General features: G+C 37.8%; 2 protein-coding genes and 1 long non-coding RNA gene across 20 annotated transcripts; 1 reads left to right on the top strand and 2 right to left on the bottom strand.

Moving 5' to 3' along the window:
• Positions 1 to 6,702: 6,702 nt before the first annotated feature.
• LOC131297948 (uncharacterized) lies at positions 6,703 to 9,318 on the bottom strand. Of its 2 annotated transcripts, none has more exons than XR_009190421.1 (7): positions 9,231 to 9,318; positions 8,891 to 9,125; positions 8,649 to 8,755; positions 7,384 to 7,673; positions 7,196 to 7,263; positions 7,055 to 7,118; positions 6,703 to 6,921 (listed from the first exon to the last, which is right to left on the bottom strand). It is a non-coding gene; the product is annotated as an uncharacterized LOC131297948 (long non-coding RNA). The 2 variants fall into 2 exon arrangements; XR_009190425.1 differs by having other exon boundaries at positions 8,896 to 9,125.
• A 487-nt stretch (positions 9,319 to 9,805) lies between these two features.
• Positions 9,806 to 20,835, bottom strand: LOC131297896 (uncharacterized). 17 transcript variants are annotated; one of them, XR_009190404.1, is made up of 8 exons: positions 20,450 to 20,734; positions 18,899 to 19,145; positions 18,693 to 18,780; positions 18,188 to 18,544; positions 15,566 to 15,615; positions 14,296 to 14,421; positions 13,694 to 14,174; positions 9,810 to 10,074 (listed from the first exon to the last, which is right to left on the bottom strand). XR_009190404.1 is itself a non-coding variant. In XM_058323111.1 (5 exons), the coding sequence occupies exons 2-5, from the start codon at positions 18,949 to 18,951 to the stop codon at positions 14,135 to 14,137; spliced, it is 231 nt and encodes a 76-aa protein (XP_058179094.1). In that variant the 5' UTR covers positions 18,952 to 19,145; positions 20,450 to 20,759; the 3' UTR covers positions 13,889 to 14,134. The 17 variants fall into 17 exon arrangements, 1 of the variants encoding a protein (XP_058179094.1); XR_009190402.1 differs by having other exon boundaries at positions 18,188 to 18,530; XR_009190406.1 differs by lacking the exon at positions 18,188 to 18,544 and adding an exon at positions 17,450 to 17,635 and having other exon boundaries at positions 9,816 to 10,074; positions 20,450 to 20,733.
• Positions 12,481 to 13,840, top strand: LOC131297942 (putative E3 ubiquitin-protein ligase LIN). The gene is made up of 2 exons (XM_058323165.1): positions 12,481 to 13,060; positions 13,697 to 13,840. Exons 1-2 carry the CDS (start codon positions 12,758 to 12,760, stop codon positions 13,811 to 13,813), a joined length of 420 nt encoding a protein of 139 aa, XP_058179148.1. The 5' UTR covers positions 12,481 to 12,757; the 3' UTR covers positions 13,814 to 13,840.
• Positions 20,836 to 23,911: the final 3,076 nt, after the last annotated feature.

Raw genomic sequence — 23,911 nt, 5'->3', positions numbered from 1 at the left:
TTAATCTTCTATCGCATGACTAGTAGTCTAAACACCTACTAACCGTCATGTTTTTCACTATTTTTCCTTCACAAGACTAGTAGTCTAAATAACTACTAACCGCCTTGTGTCTTTCTCATGGTCAGTAGTTATGCAATCCTAGGAAGTGGAAAGCGCTACTTTACTTCCATCTCATTAACCATCAAGATCTTTTTACTTCCAACCGATGCAACACACAAGTTTCTAGCTTTATAACATTGACCAACACTTGAAACGAGGGCGACATTGATTCGAGGGAAAAAATACTTATCAAAGTATGTAATATTTGCTCCATAATAAACCGAGCCAAAATCGATTTGGGGCAAGAAGAACGTTTCAGATCTATCACGTACAATCTAATCCCTACTTAAACCGACTAAAATCGATTACAATATCTCTAATACACACTTTCAGAGTTCTTATCACTTAGTGATCAGTAGCCTTTACATCTACTAGGAATCACTATTTTCTGTTCACATTACTAGTAGTCTAAACATCTACTATATGTCAAGTATTTCCCTATTTTTCTTTCTATTGTCAAATGACTAGTAGTCTAAAAAGCTACTAACCGTCATGTGTTTCACTATTTTCTCTTTACATGACTAGTAGTCTAAACACCTACTAACTGTCATGTGTTTCACTATTTTTCCCTCTTCCGTCACATGACTAGTAGTCTAAACACCTACTAACCATCATGTGTTTCACTATTTTCTCTTTACATGACTAGTAGTCTAAACACCTACTAACCGTCATGTGTTTCACTATTTTTCCCTCTTCCGTCACATGACTAGTTGTCTAAACACCTACTAACCGTCATGTCTTTCACTATTTTTCCTTCACATTACTAGTAGTCAACATACCTACTAACCCCCTTGTGTTTTTTTCGTGGACAATAGTTAGGCACTCCTAGGAAGTGGGAAGTGCTTCGTTATTTCCATCTCATCAACCAACAAGAATCTCTTATTTCCAACCTACGCAACACGCAAGTTTCTAGATTTATAACGTTAACCAACACTTGAAGTGAGGGCGAAATTCATTCGAGGTAAGAAATACTTATCATATATAGTACGTAAGATATGCTCCATAACAGACCTAGGCAACATCGATTTGATGCAACAAGAACGTTTCGGATCTATCTCGTACACTTTAATCCATACTTAACCTGACTAGAATCGATTTGAATAAATCAAATGCACACTTTCAGAGTTCTTATTACTAAGTGATCAGTAACCTTTACATCTTCTCGTCACATGACTAGTAGTCTGAACACCTACTAACCATCATGTGTATAACTTTTTTCCCTTCTTCCGTCACATTACTAGTAGTCTAAACACCTACTAAACATCATGCGTTTCACTATTTTCTTTTCATATGACTAGTAGTCTAAAAACCTACAAACCGCCAAGTGTTTCACTACTTTTCCATCTTCCATCGCATGACTAGTAGTCTAAACTTCTACTAACCGTCATGTTTTTCACTATTTTTCCTTCAAAAGACTAGTAGTCTAAATAACTACTAACCGCCTTGTGTCTTTCTCGTGGTCAGTAGTTATGCAATCCTAGGATGTGGAAAGCGCTACTTTACTTCCATCTCAACAACCATCAATATCCTTTTATTTGCAAACGATGCAACACGCAAGTTTCTAGCTTTATAACATTGTACAACACAAGAAACGAAGGCGACATTGATTCGAGGCAAAAAATACTTATAAAAGTATGTAAGATTTGCTCCATAATAGACTTAGGCAAAATCGATTTCGGGCAAGAAGAACGTTTCAGATCTATCACGTACACTCTAATCCATACTTAAACCGACTAAAATCGATTACAATATCTGTAATACACACTTTCAGAGTTCTTATCACATAGTGATCAGTAGCCTTTACATCTACTAGGAATCACTATTTTCTCTTCACATTACTAGTAGTCTAAACAACTACTATATGTCAAGTATTTCCCTATTTTTCTTTCTACTGTCAAATGACTAGTATTCTAAAAAGCTACTAACCGTCATGTGTTTCACTATTTTCTATTTACATGACTAGTAGTCTAAACACCTGCTAACCGTCATGTGTTTCACTATTTTTCCCTCTTCCGTCACATGACTAGTAGTCTAAATACTTACTAACCGCCATGTTTTTCACTATTTTTCCTTCACATTACTAGTAGTCAAAATACCTACTAACCCCCATGTGTTTTTCTCGTGGTCAATAGTTAGGCACTCCTAGGAAATGGGAAGCGCTTCGTTATTTCCATCTCATCAACCAACAAGATCCTCTTATTTCCAACGGATGCAACACGTAAGTTTCTAGATTTATAACGTTAACCAACACTTGAAGTGAGGGCGAAATTCATTCGAGGCAACAAATACTTATCATATCTAGTACGTAAGATTTGCTCCTTAACAGACCTAGGCAACATCGATTTCATGCATCAAGAACGTTTCGGATCTATCTCGTACACTTTAATCCATACTTAAACTCACAAGAATCAATTTGAATAAATCAAATGCACACTTTCAGAGTTCTTATCACTAAGTGATCAGTAACCTTTACATCTACTAGGAATCACTATTTTCTCGTCACATGACTAGTAGTCTGAACACCTACTAACCATCATGTGTATCACTTTTTTCCCTTCTTCCGTCACATGACTAGTAGTCTAAATATCTACTAACCATCATGTTTTTCACTATTTTCTTTTCACATGACTAGTAGTCTAAACACCTACTAACCGCCAAGTGTTTCACTACTTTTCCATCTTCCATCGCATGACTAGTACTCTAAACACCTACTAACCGTCATGTTTTTCACTATTTTTCCTTCACAAGACTAGTAGTCTAAATAACTACTAACCGCCTTGTGTCTTTCTCGTGGTCAGTAGTTATGCAATCCTAGGAAGTGGAAAGCGCTACTTTACTTCCATCTCATCAACCATCAAGATCCTCTTATTTCCAAACGATGCAACACGCAGGTTTCTAGCTTTATAACAATGACCAACACTTGAAACGAGGGTGACATTGATTCGAGGCAAAAAATACTTATAACAGTATGTAAGATTTGCACCATAATAGACCGAGGCAAAATCGATTTCAGGCAAGTAGAACGTTTCGGATCTATCACGTACACTCTAATCCATACTTAAACCGACTAAAATCGATTACAATACCTCTAATACACACTTTCAGAGTTCTTATCACTTAGTGATCACTAGCCTTAACATCTACTAGAAATCACTATTTTCACTTCACATGACTAGTAGTCTAAACACCTACTACATGTCAAGTGTTTCACTATTTTTCCTTTTTCCGTCAAATGACTAAAAGTCTAAAAACCTACTAACCGTCATGTGTTTCACTATTTTCTCTTTACATGACTAGTAGTCTAAACACCTACTAACCGTCATGTGTTTCACTATTTTTCCCTCTTTCGTCGCATTACTAGTAGTCTAACCACCTACTAACCGTCATGTTTTTCACTATTTTTCCTTCACATGACTAGTAGTCTAAATACCTACTAACCCCCATGTGTTTTTCTCGTGGTCAGAAGTTAGGCACTCCTAGGAAATGGGAAGCGCTTCATTATTTCCATCTCATCAACCAACAACATCCTCTTATTTCCAACGGATGCAACAAGTAAGTTTCTACAACAAGAAGTAAGTTTCTACATTTCTAACGTTAACCAACACTTGAAGTGAGGGCGACATTCATTCGAGGCAACAACTACTTATCATATCTAGTATGTAAGATTTGCTCCATAATAGACCTAGGGAACATCGATTTGATGCAACAAGAACGTTTCAGATCTATCACGTACACTTTAATCCATACTTAAACTGACTAGAATCGATTGCAAAATTCCAAATGCACACTTTCAGAGTTCTTTTCACTTAGTCAACAGTTACCTTTACATCTACTAGGTATCACTATTTTCTCGTCACATGACTAGTAGTCTGAACACCTACTAACCATCATGTGTATCACTTTTTTCCCTTCTTCCGTCACATGACTAGTAGTCTAAACGCCTACTAACCGTCAAGTGTTTCACTATTTTTCCATCTTCAATAGCATGACTAGTAGTCTAAACACCTACTAACCGTCATGTTTTTCACTATTTTTCCTTCACAAGACTAGTAGTCTAAATAACTACTAACCGCCTTGTGTCTTTCTCGTGGTTAGTAGTTATGCAATCCTAGGAAGTGGAAAGCGCTACTTTACTTCCATCTCATTAACCATCAAGATCCTTTTACTTCCAACCGATGCAACACACAAGTTTCTAGCTTTATAACATTGACCAACACTTGAAACGAGGGCGACATTGATTGGAGGCAAAAAATATTTATCAAAGTATGTAAGATTTGCTCCATAATAGACCGAGGCAAAATCGATTTCAGGCAAGAAGAACGTTTCGGGTCTATCACGTACACTCTAATCCATACTTAAACCAACTAAAATCGATTTCAATATCTCAAATACACACTTTCAGAGTTCTTATCACTTAGTGATCAATAGCCTTTACACATACTAGGAATCACTATTTTCTTTTCACATGACTAGTAGTCTAAACACCTACTATATGTCAAGTGTTTCACTATTTTTCCTTCTTCCGTCAAATGACTAGTAGTCTAAAAACCTACTAACCGTCATGTGTTTCACTATTTTCTCGTTACATGACTAGTAGTCTAAACACCTACTAACCGTCATGTGTTTCACTACTTTTCCCTCTTTCGTCGCATGACTAGTAGTCTGAACACCTACTAACCGTCATGTTTTTCACTATTTTTCCTTCACATGACTAGTAGTCTAAATACCTACTAACCCCCATGTGTTTTTCTCGTGGTCAATAGTTAGGCACTCCTAGGAAGTGGGAAGCTCTTCGTTATTTCCATCTCATCAACCAACAAGATCCTCTTATTTCCGACCAATGCAACTTGCATGTTTCAAGATTTATAACATTAACCAACTCTTGAAGTGAGGACGACATTGATTCGAGGCAAAAAATACTTATCAGATCTAGTATGTAAGATTTGCTCCATAATAAACCTTGGCAACATCGATTTGAGGAAACAAGAACGTTTCGGATCTATCACGTACACTTTAATCCATACTTAAACCGACTAGAATCGATTTCAATATTTCAAATGCACACTTTCAGAGTTCTTATCACGTAGTGATCAGTAACCTTTACATCTACAAGGAATCATTATTTTCTCTTCACATGACTAGTAGTCTAAACACCTACTAACTGTCAAGTGTTTCACTATTTTTCCTTCTTCCATCAGATGACTAGTAGGCTAAAAACCTACTAACCGTCACATGTTTCACTATTTTCTCTTCACATGACTAGTAGTCCAAACACCTACTAACTGTCATGTGTTTCACTATTTTTCCTTCTTCCGCCACATAACTAGTAGCCTAAACACCTACTAACCGTTATGTTTTTCACTATTTTTCCTTTACATGACTAATAGTGTAAATACCTACTAACCGCCATGTGTTTTTCTCGTGGTCAGCAGTTATGCATTCCTAGGAAGTGGAAAGCGCTTCTATATTTCCATCTCATCAACCAACAAGATCCTTTTATTTCCAACCGAAGCAACACGCATGTTTTTAGATTTATAACATTAACCAACTCTTGTAGTGAGGGCAACATTGATTCGAGGCAACATTTACTTATCGGATCTAGTATGTAAGATTTCATCCATAATGGACCTAGGCAACATCGATTTGAAGCAACAAGAACATTTCGTATCTATTACATTCACTTTAATCCATATTTCAACAGACTCTAATCGATTTCAATATCTCAAATGCACCCTTTCGGAGTTCTTATGACTTAGTGATCAGTAGTCTTTGCATCTACTAGGAATCACTATTTTCTCTTCACAGGACTAGAAGTCTAACCCCCTATTAACCGTCATGTATTTCACTATTATTTCTTCTCATGACTAGTAGTCTTAATACCTACTAACCGCCATGTGTTTTTCTCGTGGTCAGCAGTTATGTACTACTAGAAAGTAGGGAGAGCTTCTTTATTTCCATTTCTTCAACCAACATGATCCTTTTATTTCCCATTCAAGCAACACACAAGTTTTTAGATTTATAATAATGACCAACTCTTGTAGTGAGGGCAACATTGACTAGTAGGGAGCGTATCTATTACGTACACTTTACTATTTTTCCTTCTTCCGTCGCATGACTAGGAATCTAAACACCTACTAACTGTCATGTGTTTCACTATTTTCTCTTCACATGACTTGTAGTTTAAACACCTACTAACCGTCAAGTGTTTCACTATTTTTCCTTCTTCCGTTGCATGACTAGTAGTCTAAACACCTACTAACTGTCATGACTAGTAATCTAGAATGTAAGATTTGATCCATAGTAGACCCTGGCAAAAAGTACCTTTCAAACCTAGTGGATACAATTTAATCAGTGTTCTAAAATAAAGAATTAATCAGCGATAACTTTTTGGCTGGGGAGTTTTCTAAAATAAGGAATTAATCGGCGATAACTTGTTGGTTGGGGTCTATCTGGTTAGATCCGACTAACGTGTAATCATTGATTATTAATTAATATGCACCAATTACTCGCCAATTATTCCGATTAATCGCTCGAATATGACCGACCGCCCGACTAGAGCCTAGCGACTTTTAGAACATTGACTTTTAATCTATATTAAACCGAGGTAACATTGAATCCACAAGTTCCAAAACCAAGAGAACAAAACACCAAGTCAAAAATGTATGCCGAAGAAAGAACAAAACACAAGACAAAGCAAGGTGTAGCACATATACACATACACAAATTAGGAAGGAAAAAGAGAAAGCATAGGCTAACCTGTGTGGATGCTTTGCACCAACAATGTGAGTGCAAAGTGAAGCAACTAGTTTTTCATTAGCATTGCTGCATGAAAACGCACAGAAGTAGATTAAGGCCCATTGATAGCGCATGTAAGAAAATAATTCAATATGTCCAGGCGTTCAGCTAAGAATTCATTTAACAAAAGAAAGTTTTTCTAACTAGAACAAAGCATTACCTCCTCATATTTATCATGAGACCAACTAGAGGTTGGGATGACCATGCGAGAACAGCTATGTTTCCTGTAACAAAACATAAACACAACAGCATGAAGGTTAGCACAAGCAAGGGCCATTAAGCATTTGACTCCAATTAATACTTGGATGACACCATGAAATTATAGGCAATCAACACCGGAATGTGGAAGCCTGGAGCACTTCTTCATCACTAACATAAGTGGCCAACAAAGCATTATTAAGCATACAAATCTTGATAGGGATGAGTATTTTCATAGCATTTAGACATTAGCCAGTGAAAATAGTAAGTATGGATATCCAAATGCCTCACCTATTGCATTTGGGAACAAGCAAGGCAAACCAATAAGTTGGGCACATTGTATAAGTTGAATTCACTGCACTAATTTTCCACCAGTCATTAGACAATGTGAAGGACCCATCTTCAATATTGCTAGCTGATGCGTTACAAGAAACCATTACAAGAAGCCCAAACTACTCATTTAGTAACCGCATAGTTGGGTTGGTGTTATTGAATCTAGAAGGACAAGAAGTGACGGCATAGAGATCCCAGAGTCTTGTAAGCCTCGTACACCTCACCAATGCATCAAATACAACACATCTCTATCAAGTTTACAATTTTACCACATCAGTTTCACCGCGTGCAATCAGCAATTGGCGGCACAAACATTGAATTATCCAACATATAAAGACAAACAATTAATCATTATGAAACACTAGGGTCATTGCTACATGCACGTCTACGCACGATTAGTCATGCCCATTGATTCAGAAATAGTAATAATATTGTGAATATTGTCGTATGTTGTTGCCTATGTCATGCATGCAATCTAAAGAAATATGTTAGACGGATACCTGCAAATATATTTACATTGACAAAATGGCAAAACTAATACCAACCACCATAATGGTAAAACTGAAACAGAGGGGGCACCTCAAAGTCATTTTCCAAGCAAAATCAGCAGCGCAAAGGAAAAGATTCACTCTAGCACGGTGGTAACCAAACTACCTTTACTAAAGAGGATTTTAGACATGTCCATCTCACCTAACTAAATTCAATTGGAATAAGTAAAATATTGTCAAAAACCTATTTATCAAGTGTTTAACAAAGAATCGAATACATCATAATCCAACCATCCAACTATTACGACGACTCCTCGAAGGCATATTCAGATGCATCAAGTAATGGAGCACATGTTGAACCTTGAGTAGTGCCTATCTGCTGCATGATGTCAGCCATGACCTAGTTCAAAGTTTCCTATCGTGCTTGGAAGGTTAAAATAGAATTTCGGGTGTCACATGAGGCTCAGCAATGATGATGAGATGGAGATGGAGATGGAGATGTCGCGTGTGTTGTACAGGCAGTGGAGGTCAATATTGAATGCTTACACATATTTAATACATGGTGGATAATTTACTTTCCAACTCTTGCCCCAATACTATTAGATTCCCTTTCTGATAGTAGAACTTATGGAAATGGAGATGCTAAAAAGGAAAAGAAACTGAGTAAATAAGATGCATAAATATAAGTAGATCATAGTTCATATTGGAAGTTGTAAGTAATAACATAGAATCAACCTGCATATTAAAGGCAACCATTTGAGCTCCATGCATCCAACCGATTTAGGGCGTATAATTGGACGAGTTGAACTGAGTACCTTAAGGGTACACTCTCGGATCTTCTTCTGCATGAACCCAAATTACGAAGAGCATCGAACGAAGTTGGTCAGTCGAAATCCATGGTCAAATAAAGAATATCCACAATCACCCTTCAGATAATATAATGGTAAATCATATAGATGAATCAGATTAGTATCTACCTTACAACATCCACTCCATGTGCTTCAGCAGCCTTTTCAAGCGCTTGTTCGCTCAAACTAAGGCGTATGGGTTTATTATTCCAATTTTCAGCGCCTCTTTTAAGCCCCCTTCAGGTTTTCCAACATGAATAGCAATTAATCGTTCGTATATAGGTGGTTCAGATGAATGTAAACTCTTATCACAGTTGTCATTATCTTCGTCATCCAAATTGTGGTTACTCTTACCATTGTCACTCTGCAAACAAAGAGAAAGCTTCACTAAGCAAATATCCCAAGCCATTAGTGTTGGGTAAAATTAGGCTGTGAGCCCAAGGCACTCCACATTTCATACGAAGCTCACCTTATCATTTTCTTGATCAGCTGGTAGGTTTGATAGTTCTTTTCCCCAAGATCTTCACCTTTCCCTCCTTGGGAACCCGCTTTTGCGCTCCCAGCTAAGGAGCTTGACGGGAACCTGCTCCCATTGAGATAGGAGCTCGCTCCTTTCAAAGATGGGAGTTTTTGTATGATCTTTCTATAGGAAAATAGGGATTTGTCACTTGGCTTTATTCATTGATCTTCAATGAACACATGATATCTAGCCCAAGTCATGATATCTTGAAAAGAAAATCATATATTGTAACACTAGCCCATTTCTTACATTTATGGTGGACTTGGCCCATATTTTTACTTCTTAAAATGATTGTACTTTCAAAGTGAATACTCTATGCTACATTATTTTTATAATATATGTACATGCTACTCTCACGCTCCCAACCTTGGGAGCTTCTGTATTCCCTCGACCCCCCAATCCCGCACCGGCTTCCGCTCCCGCCCCTGCTCGCGCTTCATGCAACTAAGGATAAAATCTTTTTCCACATGTAGCCACACAAGCCAAAAATTCTAGGATAGCAACCACAGGATATTTGCACCAGGACCCAGGTACAATAAGAAATGTTGAGGAGAACATTACGCCACAACCAAAGGCTTGGAAGGTTTTAGTCGTACCTTCCATGAAGAACATGCACATCATTTTTTGTGAAATTGGGCCATATATCAAGCTCTATCACCCTTACACCTCTTTTCCATGCCTTTATGATTGGAACATCACTGCAAGCACTGCTGAGCTGGTTCCCGGTCAAATAAGAATTATGCTTTGTGTAGATAAAGTAATGGGACGATGGAATGCTCATGTCACGGTGAACCTGAAATAGTTAACACATTGATTGTTAACCATTGCAAGAATAATTTCATTCTGTTTATTTTGTCGCCAGTAAAGAAGGCCACAAAGATTGTACTCCAAAGAACACCACGTAAAATTGAAACACGAAGAAGCCATTGTAGGGTAGCTTGATATGTAGTTGGGTCGTTTGTCTTATTTTCTTAATTTCTTTGCAACTTAAGTGCTTGGTATAATCAGTGCACAAACATGGTACCAGAAGTTTGGTTCTATGTCATCCTTATCTCAACCCTTGAAATCTCTTTCTATTTTCCACTAGATTCGCAGTTATGCTCTTATTTTGAGTGTTGGCATACCTTGTTCGTTGGTTTCCTCTCAACTGAGAGACGGGCCGCAAAAGTGGGAGCGTTAGCCTATAATATTTGTCTCATATTTTCTAACAGCTTAAGCTTTCGGGACTATGAATGATTGAATACCCATGATTAGGGGTGGGCATGCCTGACACGAAAAACAAAATAAATTCATATAATTGAGCTAAAAATAAACATTTTTTTGGGTAATTTTATACATTGGACATTAGTTTGAAGAACTGTCAACTAAAAAAATAAAAATTTAGCAAAAAGTAGGACTTTTTGACATGACAACATGACCCGAACATGACACGAAAGATTTGATGAATTGAAAAATATTGTGGGATTTCATAAATAAGATTTTGATACATAATCCAAAAATGACACGAAATTACATGCTGCCCACCCCTACCCATGATCACCAAAATGATTTATTTCATAGTGTTGATATTTTGTGTATTATCACATTATGACAATTGAAATCAGCTTCATTACAAAAACTACATCAAATCAGATTACCAAAGAGACTTGCAAATCACTTCATAAGTCCAATGGATTTCGCAATTTTGCCAGGTTATAGGCCATTAGCAAACATAAAAACTACTCCAAATGGTTGAAAAGGTTAGTGGGAAAAAACACCAAAACCAATCTTTGTCCTCATTCCTCTATTTCTTCATCACCACCTATTGCACTTTCTTCCTCCCAATAGCTGTAATCTTTTATACCTTTGGAAGAATATTTCATTCTCATCTTACATTTTATCATCACAATCTCAAAAACCCAACAGAAAAAGGAGAAAAAAAAAAAGTGGAAGGAGAGGGGAGGGGGAGGGGGGGAATATCTCTTCAAGAATTGCCGTCAGAGGAAGTATTCGACAAAGGAAAATTCCTCAAAACCTAAAGACAAGTAAGATTCAGAGACAGCAACAAAAGACCATACAATAAGTCCATTGCCTTGCCTATATACATTTTCCATGACAAGAGAAGTTTTGATAGCTTTAAGCACAAGGCATTAAAGAGGATTTTACCAAATGGGTACTCAGTAACTTCATCCAACAGGAGTGCATTAGATTCTAAGAGTGTTGGTTCAAGAAAAGATAAACCAGCAATTGATGAAGTTGCCATTACAGCAATTGTTTCCATTTTGAGTGGCTACATCAGAAGGTACTAAAAAGATTAAACTTTTCGCAAATCTGTTAGGAGAAAGTGCTATCATTGTTTGTTGGAAAGAAGGAACAATGAGGATTTGGACAACGGGATTTTTGCAAACATGGAACTGGGTATTGAGAGTACTGAGAAATTGGTTGAAAATCCAGGGAGTAAGAGCGAATTAATGATAAAGTCGTTGAGGAACTTAATTAGGCTTTTGAGAATTGTTTCTGGTTCTACTTGTGGGACACCGAATTCCCACTTCTCTGCTTGTGCCCAGATCTACTTATCCATAGTGTATAAGCTTGAGAAAAATCACAAGTTTCCTGTGATTCGCCATTTATTACCAGGACCCACTTGCTTCCTGAACTCTAGGAGCATTTTTTTCTTCCCCACCTTCTGCATATCAAGATTTGGTATAATAAAGCTTAGAGTTTCTATCAAACTCTTGAGTATTTTGATAAAGGGAAGAAGATGAAGGTATTGAGCAAGGCTTATAATGTCAAATGAACATAGGAATTGCTCAGTTTGCTTTGTACTATATGGAATGGCTTAAAGTTGGTGCTCAAGCCCCTCGTGTTCCTTTTGTGTCTTTGCGTTCTAGAACCATTAATGGATTCTCAAGGAGGAGATCATTGGATTCGTTCACTTCCCGTTCATCCATCAATAAATCGTTTTAAGTTTTTAAGATTTACTTAGCTCTTATTACATCCAGATAGCGTCTGAAAAAATTATCTGAACTTTATGCATGTGTTTTATGTATTATTTTTTCTTTGATTTTGGAAGATATAGAACTGTGTTTGGCTCCACACGGGTCGAGAGGAGGTCTATGGAACTTGATAACACAAGTCAAGCTTTGATAAATCCATGGGATTTTGAGGAAGCAGATCATCAAGCATGTACACATGAAGATAATGTCAAGCAAAATACCTATCTCATCTCAAAATATTTAGTTTCGAAATGACTGTTTAGAATTTTTACCCAGTTTTAACCTCTTTTCTAACCTAGGATAGAACTGTCACATAGAAGAAAATCAAACCAAGACTATAGAAACCCGAAATCTGAATTGTGGCCTAAGACACATAAGTCAAGACTCTTTTCGATTTTTTACCAGCAAAAGTGAACCAACACAATTCTTGGTGCATGACAGTCATATGGGGATAAATGACCTAATTATGACAAGGAAAACCCATGTTCTCCTAGGGCAGTAATGACAATTTGCTCCTCAGAGAGCCTAACCGACTGTGAAATGGCAATCTGTGTGATCACCAAAACTTGGCTTGATTCACATGAAGATCCCAGCATTGAGAAAACATCGTCAAATGCACAAGTAATGGAGGGAATGCTACAGGTTTTGTTCATTTCCAATGATGATGAGGTTCTAGAATTGATTATCTCAATTTTAGCAGAATTTTCTATTTGGAATGATGCGAAGAATTCCAATCCGCAGCTTGTTATATTCTTGAGACTGAGGAGTAGCAATCTGTTTCTAAAAGCACCACCAGATCTCCTGGTAGGAAAAAAATCGGGTGCAGAATTCGTAGGGTAGTCAATGGTCACCACTACCCAAAAACATAGGCTAGGAAAATCCAACAAACAAATTAGAAGCCCCCAACACATATCCTTTTTTGTCCACATTCAACCCTATGAAGCACCGACACCTCTAGAGGTCGAAGTATCGCAATGTTAAGACACAGGGACACGTCCCATAATTTAATTAAAATTTTTTAAGGGGACACGGCAGGAGCTAGACTGTAATTTTTTTTTTAAAATGGGGGCCAAACTGTAACTTTAAAAAAAATTAGGGGTCAAACTGTCTTTTTTTTAAAAACCCCGCCGTGTCCGTGTCTGTATCCATGTCCATGCATCATAGATTGAACCACTATAATTCTCATTTCTCCCAATTCTTTCTGCTTGTGGAAACAGACCAAATCTATAATGACTCATATCCAGTTTTTCTCCCATTATTTCCTTGCCCTTTAAAAGACTCTAACTAATTCCTTGTTTGGTTGCTCAGTAATAGCAAAGACAATTGCACACGGAAAATCCCCACACAATTTTTAATTCCACGAGTATTATCTCCGAACTATCCAATTCCACACAACTTGAAAGCAAGAAAACATAAAACAAAAACGTAATTTTATACCAGAGAGCCAACCGGGGGATTAAGATTGACGGAGAAGAGGAACTCGTGGAAATCCTCAAGAGTGAGAGTGCGCCTGATGAACTTGGTGATGTGGTGTCATTTTCAAAGGATCTGCACTAGTATGAGCTCGGCGTCGGTGGCCATGGCTCTGGCCGTCGCCGAAGATGTGGTCATTTGGGCCCCACCCTCCGCGTAGGTCTTGAACGCCTCTCTGACGTCCGGCCGAACGAAGAAAGGCGTCACTAGTTCCACTCAAATCTCGTGAAACAAAAAATGTGAGCAGACAAACTAAAAACCAAGATAAAATAAAAAACCTAAGAAGAGATCAACTCACCCAAGCGAAGAAGCAGGGGAACGACAAATATGAATGGACCAAACTCGTCCATTCTCCGCAACACATCCCATCCAAGCTAGCACACAACAGAGGAAACCACTCCACACTCATTGACTACCCAACACCATCACTTTTACAAGAAACACCCTGCAAAAGAAGATGAAAGCAGATGAAAGAACAAAGGCAAACAGGACACAGCCGGAAAATGGCAAAAGTCTAGGAAGGCATAACGGTAATTGATACAAATGCCACGAAATGATGGAATTACCCCTAGGAACAAATCTGCAAGAGAACCAACCAAGGGACCCAATTGAAAAAATTGAGCCAAAAAGGGCAAAGCCTCATCAATTTTCACATCCCTTTATACCAGGCAATGGATTTCCAGTGCAGGCATCTACAACAATCATTGAATTGTGACATAATTAGTTAAAGTTTGATGCTGTCGAAAGGAGTGTTGGAGAAAATACACATTTGCTTTGATAACACACCAAGTTATACGAGTCACTTAGTCAGAGTGACAAGTGATAAAAAATTTCACAGAATATACTGTTTCAAAGAATGCGTGTCTTCAAAAATAAGCTTCAAACTACCTTACAATTCCTTATATAGGTACTTTTTTTAACTACCCACTGTTCAGGCCATCTACAAGTGCTTTACCGGTTGCCTAGGTCAAACAAATTCCAACCTCTAAATAACTATCCTACGATTTTGTAAATCATCTTTAAGTAATTAGACCATTGAGGAAAAGTAATATGCATGTCTACATCAGTAAAAGAAAAATCACCTTCAGAAAATTAATGCAAGTTGCAGGTGTATGTCGTAGTTAAGACAGATCAACCATGCTTTCTTTTCTACTTCCACTGTTGGGGGCCAATACTAATTTCGGAAGGACATATCTAGGGATCACGGACCTCTCTATGTGTCTTATAAAAAGTTTTGGAACTGCGATTCATTCTTTTTAAATCCTTTATTGCTTATACTTTGGATGCCTACAAGAAGTTCATGCACAATATTTTTTTTTCCGGGTGAGGAAACAAAAGTGCAAAAATACTAAAACACAAATCGTACGTTTAAGTGAAGAGTTCCCTGACTTATACAGCTAAAGGAGGTGACTGGTGTTACAAAGACGAGGCTGTACTTGTGAGCTTATGCAAGCTTTTCTTCCTTGTTTCTCTTACAAAAAAAAAAACCCTAGCTATAGATGATGATAACACTGTGAAACGAAGTCCTGCATCGCCTAGGGTGACTCTGGCCAGTACGCGGCACGTGTTGCCAAGTACACATCCTAAGCATGAAGGAGGTTGTGAAGTGAAGTCCCACATTGCCTGGTCCAGACTAATACGAAGTGTACAAGCGTGAGGGCACCCTCACTTCAATAGCTAACTTTTGGGGCTGAGTTCTACCTAGACTGCGTAACAAACACAACTATTTATGATAATTGAAAAAAGGGCCCAAGTCAACCTCATCAGCCTGCACCATCTAATTGATTAACGTATGCATCGAAATTAATAATTAAAGTTCCAAGGATAACAATTGACCTGCTTTGTCCGTGGGCGAAAGCCAAAGACAATAATTTGCATATCCTTCCCTGCACAACATAATAGGAAAGATGAGTCAATCTCTACATCCCCAACGAATAACATTAAGAATGACAAGGATGAAGACTATGATGAACTCAATGGTCTTTTTAAATTCATGGCATATCATGTCAACTACGTTACCACGTATATGAATCACATGCAACCTAGGGTGTCTAAAGATTCCTCCCCCATTTTTCTTCGGGGATTCTCCATGGCCCGCACCCCGTGCTCGACTTTTTTGAAAGCTACGTATATGAATCACAAGCAACCTAGGGTGTCCAAAGATTCCTCCCCCATTTTTCTACAGGGATTCTCCATGGCCCGTGCCCCATGCTCAACTTTTTCCAAGCTTGACAGCCTCTAGTTTGATTAGGAAACTAGCTAGTCGACAAGGGAACAACTATTCGACCTGACCCAGAAGGCATGGATAATCAAAGTTCCCTAATCAAACGAAGCCTTGCACCCCTCCTAGTTATTATCTTTCAGTCACTATTCGAGTATTTATCTAATAGAAAAGATATCCTCGTATAACCTTTAAAAAGGAGATTGCATGCGCACAACAGAACACCAAGTCAAGAAAAACTTCTCAACATTTAGTTTCTTCCATAGAATTTAGTTATGATACAGCTATGATAAGGGGCATAAATGATGTAGTTGGGAATACAATCAGATCACCTGCAGGAATAAGTGAATTCGTAATTGTAGTAGGATTAGACCAAAGGAGATAAGCTTTGACCAACAATAAGAATACTAATACCAAATAAGTAAAAATTTCATAACCATGGCATAAACCTTTTGGGTTTCTAGGCTGGAAGGCTTTGTACAAGATGTAATCTCTAGAATCAAATTGGGCAATACCTACAAAATTGGAAGGAAAATTGCACAAAACTTGTATAGGGCTAGTGGTAAAATATGGGACGGAATGTCGGGCAACCAAGAGACATTAATAAAACGAGAATAGGTGCAATGAGGATTTTAAGGAGGATCTGTTTTATGACGAGGAGAGACATACAACGTATGAAACACTCATGAAATGGTAGGGTAACAGCTAAGCCACAAAATCATGGTGCAAGCGCGGGTGTGAGAGCGAGAGCATGAAAGCGTGAACTTTCAAAATGTGCTAGATCAAGAGAGTCTACAGCATGTAATTTTATAATCCTACAGAGTAAAATACTTGGGATTTCAATTATAAGTAACTTTTTAATGTTGATAACCATATATATCTTGTCTAACAGGAGTTGAATTGGTAGTTTACTTGTTCACTTGTGTGGGAGGTAACGGGTTCTTCACCCGATAATCACATGGTTGAAATAATATGCATTTTTTAAAATTCCATTAGCATGACTCAATCCCTCTCAATGTGAAGGTTGCATTGACTAGCATGCCAGAAGACCACATTTATGCATAATCGTACAGATTAGGTGACGAGCGTTTGATTATTGGTTAGCTGAAGCTTGTTGTTAATGCCCGAATTCACTAAAATAAATCTGCAAATTTTGGTAATCGACTTCTCAAATTTCGCGGAATTACGGCCAGAAAATGTTCTTGCATGCCAACTCCCAGCTCGTGGCCCTGGGCAGTTGAATTACGTGACCTAGTGTAACACCAACTGAGATAAGAGAAAATATACCTAGGTGATTGATCAAATACAAGGAATACCAATACATGCAATTACTAACGGAAACATTGGAGGGGAAGACCTAAAATTTGGTTAGAAAGGGTACTAATTCTGTAATTCATTAAATTCCAAGCCCTTGGAAAAGAAGAAGGCCAAAAAGGATTCAAGACTTGGTCAGGAATTTGATGAAACACCAAGTTGTGTGGTTACGATCATTTCCATACCACTGCATTCGCATCTACAATTGTCTCGACCATGCCAAAACACCATCCCATTATACCATCATAGCTTTCTTTTTTAGCAGACACCAGCCACCAACATCACCACATCATTGTTGCAGCCAAATGACTAACTAAATTGTGCCACTATGCTTGTCTTGATCATCACCTTCTCCTTACTTTACAACTGAACTGCAAAACCACCAAATAACTGACACCACAGCTCCAATTTGTTTTCGTTCCTAAAGTTTTGGAACCAAAAAGGAAAGGCAGAACAAGCATATTCAAGCAGAACGGCTGCATGACTGCATCCCTTCAAGCACAAAAGTAGGGTCCAATTTTTTCGTTTGAAACCTATTTTTAATTCCTTTGATAAGCTGAGTAAAGAATTTTTTGCTTTGCTGCCACCACCAAAACCACATCACTTTAGAGTTGGTTTTCCCAAGTTCACAGGACTGTCCACGCAAGAATGATTTCCTAAAACTTTTCCTATTCAACCTTTTGGTGGTTGTTTCTACATTGCGTTCACCACAAATCTGACCTCCAATGTCTTCTCACATTTCCAGCACCTCTTGAGAAATCTGGATTTGTGCGGGAACAGGCATCACAATTCTGAAAATCCGACAAGAGGATATAATTCTGAGATGAACAACTTTTTGGACCTATTAGAGCATACATGATTTTACTGAAGCAGGTGCTGAAACCCTACTTTTGTACATGGTTCAGGCTATGGACAAAACATACCTCGAGTACATAATTGCTTTGAATTCCGAAACATCACTACCAGACTACCACCACTTTACCATTACCCCATTGCCAAAGGTAGCTCCACCACGAAATGTGCCAATCATAATTTGCCAATGAACTGCCTTTCATATCATGAAACACCCCACTGACAACACAAGCACCACAACCTTCACAACATCAGCAAATTTTTGCTTAAAGAAGAGAGGGGAACAAAAATAGAGATATGAGGAAAAATATCTCCATTCTCGACAGTCGACACTAAAGCCAACAACTGCATCACCATCTCCTTTATTGGCATCACTGCCAGTACCTTCACCATAACCCCAACCAATATGCCAACCTGTACAATTGACACTTGCATTCCAAAATTTGAAAATGTCATTCAGACTTGCTATTGTATCTCAAACAAACAGACCTAAACCAAATTATGTTTGATGAATTCTGACCCTAGAAAGTGAACTAAATTGGGGTTAGTACCAATGCAATTTACTGAATAACATACCAATGACCTGGAGCAATCGACGTGATGGAGCCTTGTCTGACTGTCGAATTTACTGAATAAAATATCAAAAAGCATTGCACTTTTTGCACTGCCAGCAAACAAAAACCAAATCAAATACTTAAGCATTGGAAGGATATGATAGCCATCTTCAGAAATCAAAGCAATTTGAAGTCTGACTAGTGAATACCCAACTCGCATAGAAGTACCTGTTCACAAGAAGAATAGTTTTGGAAGCCACAAATGCAGATCTAGTCACCATTTAGTTATCCACTATAAACTATCGGCGGCTGATTTGCTTGGTTAGCATATGGAAACCCAGAACTACTGTCCCCGGTTAATGGCCATACTCGTCAAAGGTAGTGAATGTTGTTCTGGTGGTTCTTGGGCCCAGGAATGATAATGTGGATGAGTTCGAAGACAAACTCCATGCATTGCAACTTTTTGCATTACAACCTAGACGCGTAATTGTTGTTAGTGCAACCTATTGATCCATTGCCACACACAACCAACCCAAAATGCAGCCAGGAAGAGGAAAATGGAGCCAACATGCCATGCCAGACCAAGACAATACAAATATCACAAACTCACTCAACCCAATTGATTCAGTTTCTAACTTCAACTTGATGAAACAAGATAGAGATTGAATGTGCAAGCTGGATTAACAACTCAAAAGAAATAAATGAGGATAGCTAGAAGCCTCAAGTAATAAGCAAAGCTACAGTACTGTCAAAGTTCATGAAATCCCTTTTCTGCGCTAATCAAGTTCATGAGCCCCAATAATTAATGAAGTATTCAAGAAACTAATTTGGGTTCCCGTTCCATGGAGGAAAATTGATAGTTCAATATCCAAGAGGATAATTTTTGTTAATACAACACAATTAGGAGAAAATATACACCACTAGAGAGACGTATATCAGACTCATGTTCTTATTTTGTTTAAAGTCCATAATATACCGAGACTACCATGGATCGTCCACAAAGTTTGCAAAAAAGAAAAATGAGGAATCGAGGATCATTAGGTAGATGGTCATTACCAGGTCCATTAATCACTCTTTCACTGTAAGAAAGCTCAACCGCTATAGCGAGAATCTGAGCCAAGTTCCTCTAAACCAAGTAACTTTCTACCACCAAACATATATAGTGCACCAAGGTTTTCAAGGAGTTCCATTATTAGAGAGCAAAAGGAGGACAATAGAACCTAAAACATTACAATTTGAAGTGACATCATTTGGTATGATTTTCACTTGAGAAAACCTCTATATGCAGTTCTCAAGTGAAATCAATTTCTTTCCAATTGTTTGCTACTATACATGCTTGTTTACTTCTCACAAAAAAAATATCGCTGCCACACAATGTGAGTCACTCATTGTCTCCTCATCAACCAACAAAAGTTAATGATAAAGTCCCCTGCCGCAAAATTTGTCGTCACATAAATGGTTGGGGGTAACATGTAGACAGCCAATTTGTATGTGTACATAAAGCCGTAAAATCATTCTCAAAAAGCCCTAATCAAAAACCCAATTTGTTTAGATACATGTGCTGCATATGAACAAGTGCATGGGTTAAAAAATCCCTAAACACAGTAGCAAAAATTCCCAATCGAAAGGCCAATTAGTTTATCTACAATACACTATGCATCACGGATTTGTAACAGGTGCGGGCACGCGCACGCGCGCGCAAACACACACAATATATATATATATATATATATATATATATATAGAGAGAGAGAGAGAGAGAGAGAGAGAGAGAGAGACCTCGGCTTTGGTTTAGGGTGCTGACTGACGGACGAAAATGGACGGACGACGGCGAACGACAAAGAACAGCGATGGACGACGGCGAACGACAAAGAACAGCGATGGACGACGGGCTTCTCCAGATCTCGACTACGGCTCCACGAAATACGTATGTTTACTTTTGAGGGAACCATTTAGGGGTTTTGGCGTGGAGAGGAGTTGGGGCTGCTCGCATCGATTCCTGCATCTGCTGCACTCCCAATCCCCTTCTCTCTCTCTCAAACTCTGCCGCAAACTCCAGCCACGATGCCTCTAGGTTAAAAAAGTCGGATAGGTACTTCAGTCCCAAGTCTGGCCATTTCGCCTTTGTGTTTGAATGGGGCTTTTGGGCTTAATGAGCGGGATCTCTCATCAAATAGGAAGGAGCTTCGGCCATTCTACTTTCTGCAGTATATCTTTTTTTATTTTTTGGGTAAGTAAATTAATTTTGGTAAAACTGAATATTTCGGGCTAATTTGGTTTTATAAGTCAGATAGCACGGAGTAACTTATTTTTTGTTTTTATTAAAAAAAATTGTATTTGTTAGTTTTGCGTCAAACTTTTGCGACTTATTGATTCGTCTCATCGAGAGGAACCGAAAAAGTAAAAAGTATAATCGAAACTCATAATTTTTTGAATTAAAACAAAAATCAGTCGCAAAACAAAAAAATGCAAAAAATAAATAAATAAACAAAAAAATAAGTTACTTGACTTAGTCCGAACCCACCCTTTGTTCAATCCATCTCTAACTGGAGTCTCATGCACTTCAAACACAAGATCTTAGTTGTACACTTGTCCTCTCTTCAATATTCGGAAACTCGCATTGATCAAAGGCCCCGTTTGTTAATAGGTATGGGTGATGGGATTGGATTATGAAAGAGTGGGATTTCTAATACTATATTTGGTTTCACAAAATTGGAATGAACTATTAAGCCGATAGGAGTATGAATCCCCAAAAATGGGGGTATTATAGCATTTCCAATTTTGACCCAAATTTGAATTTGGGTAAATACTCATTTTGGGGCAAGCCCACTCCCTGGAAAAATAAACTTTTACCCAAATTTGCTGTTTTTATGTTTCAACTGTACATCTTCTCTTCTTCTTGTCCCCCCACGCCCTCTCTCTCTCTCTCTCTCTGTATTGTCAACACAGTAATCGACTCCTCCAAACCCCCCTCTCGACAAATTTTGTACTCCCAATTCCCAAACCTCAGTACTCTTCTCTCTCCTCCTTCATGGTTCATACTCATCCATTGATCAAATTTGAAAACAACAACTGTTGGTTGAGAGAGAGAGAGCGCAGGGGGGTGGGCGGGGGGCAAGGGACTGAGTTTTTTTTTAAGTTTGTAGGATAACAAACCAAAGGACTGTGTCACGCCCTGATCTCGCACGACCCGAGCACGTGAGTTAAAAAAAACTCCAAATAATGATAAAAGAATATCTTTATGGAAAGGTCCAAGTCATATGCCATAATACCAAATCAGATCGCGCCTAAAGGTGACCTGATTTTTATAAATAAAAAAAATTTGGAAGAGAGTGTTTGTTTCAAGGACTTTCTCAAAATGGTAAACACCAATAAAAAGAAAACCTAGAAGTTTTACCATAAATACCAATGAGGCTTCCCACCTCTCCAACAATAGAAAAATTACCCATAAGCGTATTCACGTTTCAAGTTTTTGAGAGAGTCAAAATATGTGATTAAATTTATTACAAACCCAAAAGAATACCAAGTCACAGAACTTCCAAAATCTTACCATCAAATTAATGGAATACAAGTATATCAACTAAGCTCCCAAAAAATATATATATAACAAATCAAACACTATCATGTCTTCGGATCCCCCGCCTTACCTAAAAAAGGTTGGATTATACAATGTGAGTCGACACTCAATAGGAAACATGCTAAAGGCGAAGATAAAAGAACGCAAGCAAAATACACGATACACAAAATAATTTGTTCTAGTCTACTTCTTTTCGAATACATCAATTTGCGAGTATACACAAAATCCTAAGAGAAAACGCATTTTAATGATCCAAAAAAAAACATTGAATGTAATACTAACATTTCCTTCTCAAATATCAAACCGAAGTAAATAAATAAATAAAACAATCCGATACGGTACGATACAATGAAAATCCAATTCCCAAGTACCGAGTTATAATCAAACCACGTAAACTCATTTCATCTCATATAATAATCAAACCACGTAAACTCATCTCATCTCTTATAATAAACAAACCACGTAAACTCATCTCATCTCATATATCCAAAATCCTTCAAACACAAAACACGTTAAATTATTTAGTCAAGTAGGAGAAAATAAGAGCACATAAGACCGATGGTCCAAATTAACAAGTTGTGTACCAATCCTAAGCGACTAATCAGGTCCCTAATCATCCAAATTTATGGCTACTAACCCAAAGGCCTATGGAACACCTTATCCCGCGCGGGTTTACGGACTATACACCGACGGATAAACTTATTATCCATATGCTTCCGGCTACACAATAAGTATAAAATAGCAACGTTAACCACCAATACATGACTCACTATCCCAAATATCAAGTATAAACTCCAAATCATCCTTTATTTAAATATAGAAAAATCAAGAAAACACAAACATCTAGGTTCAAGTTTCTTAAGCTTGTATGTACTTATCATTTTTCCTTATTCAAGGTAACTCTTCCATTACTTACTCTATACTACAATTGATAAGAGAAAAACAAAATATGTTCTTAACAAGATACCAATAATTCATCTAAGTACCCAAGATTACATATTAGGCTAAATAATCATCATACTCTATCATGAAAGCTATAGACCCATGAACAATACACAACATACATATATCACATCTACTTAGAACACATTAGGGTTTTCATGAAATTGGAGGAAAAAAAATGCTATACACCACAAAATTTTAGGTGTATCTCACTATACTTTCCCATATTTAAGCATTTAGCAAGAATCCTACCTCAAAAAGAGAAATCCCCAAATTGCCATGAAATCCCGAATTTGATCGATTGAGATTCTGTTTGGATAGATGCGTAGCCCTTTGTCCATAGATCACGTTTTCTACTTGTCTTTTTGCGAGATTCACGAGCCTTGACCTTCGATTTTGGTGTTGAAGCATGAGGGTTTGTTAAATGTTTAAGAGAGAGAGGAGAAGACGCAGGAAGAAGAAAAGAAAAAAAAAAAAGGAAAAGATCGGCTGTCTGTCTCTCCTGGACCCATTAAGTATATAAGTAAACATATTACCCTAACCCCCTTCTACTTACTAGCACTCTCTCTTAAGTTCTACTTAACCACAATCCTAATTGTAACTCTATGTGCTATAAAAATAAATCTTAACTAATTTTAAAAGCTATCTGACATGGGTCCCCCAACACTCTCGCTCCAAGGCGCACACACTCAAGTCCAATCAACCAAAAACACCTCTACATA

The sequence above is a fragment of the Rhododendron vialii genome, chromosome 1a, assembly GCF_030253575.1.
Source record: "Rhododendron vialii isolate Sample 1 chromosome 1a, ASM3025357v1".
In the NCBI taxonomy this organism is placed as follows: Eukaryota; Viridiplantae; Streptophyta; class Magnoliopsida; order Ericales; family Ericaceae; genus Rhododendron; species Rhododendron vialii.
The sequence above is the reverse complement of the archived record's forward strand: the minus strand, read 5'-3'. Positions and strand labels throughout refer to the sequence as shown.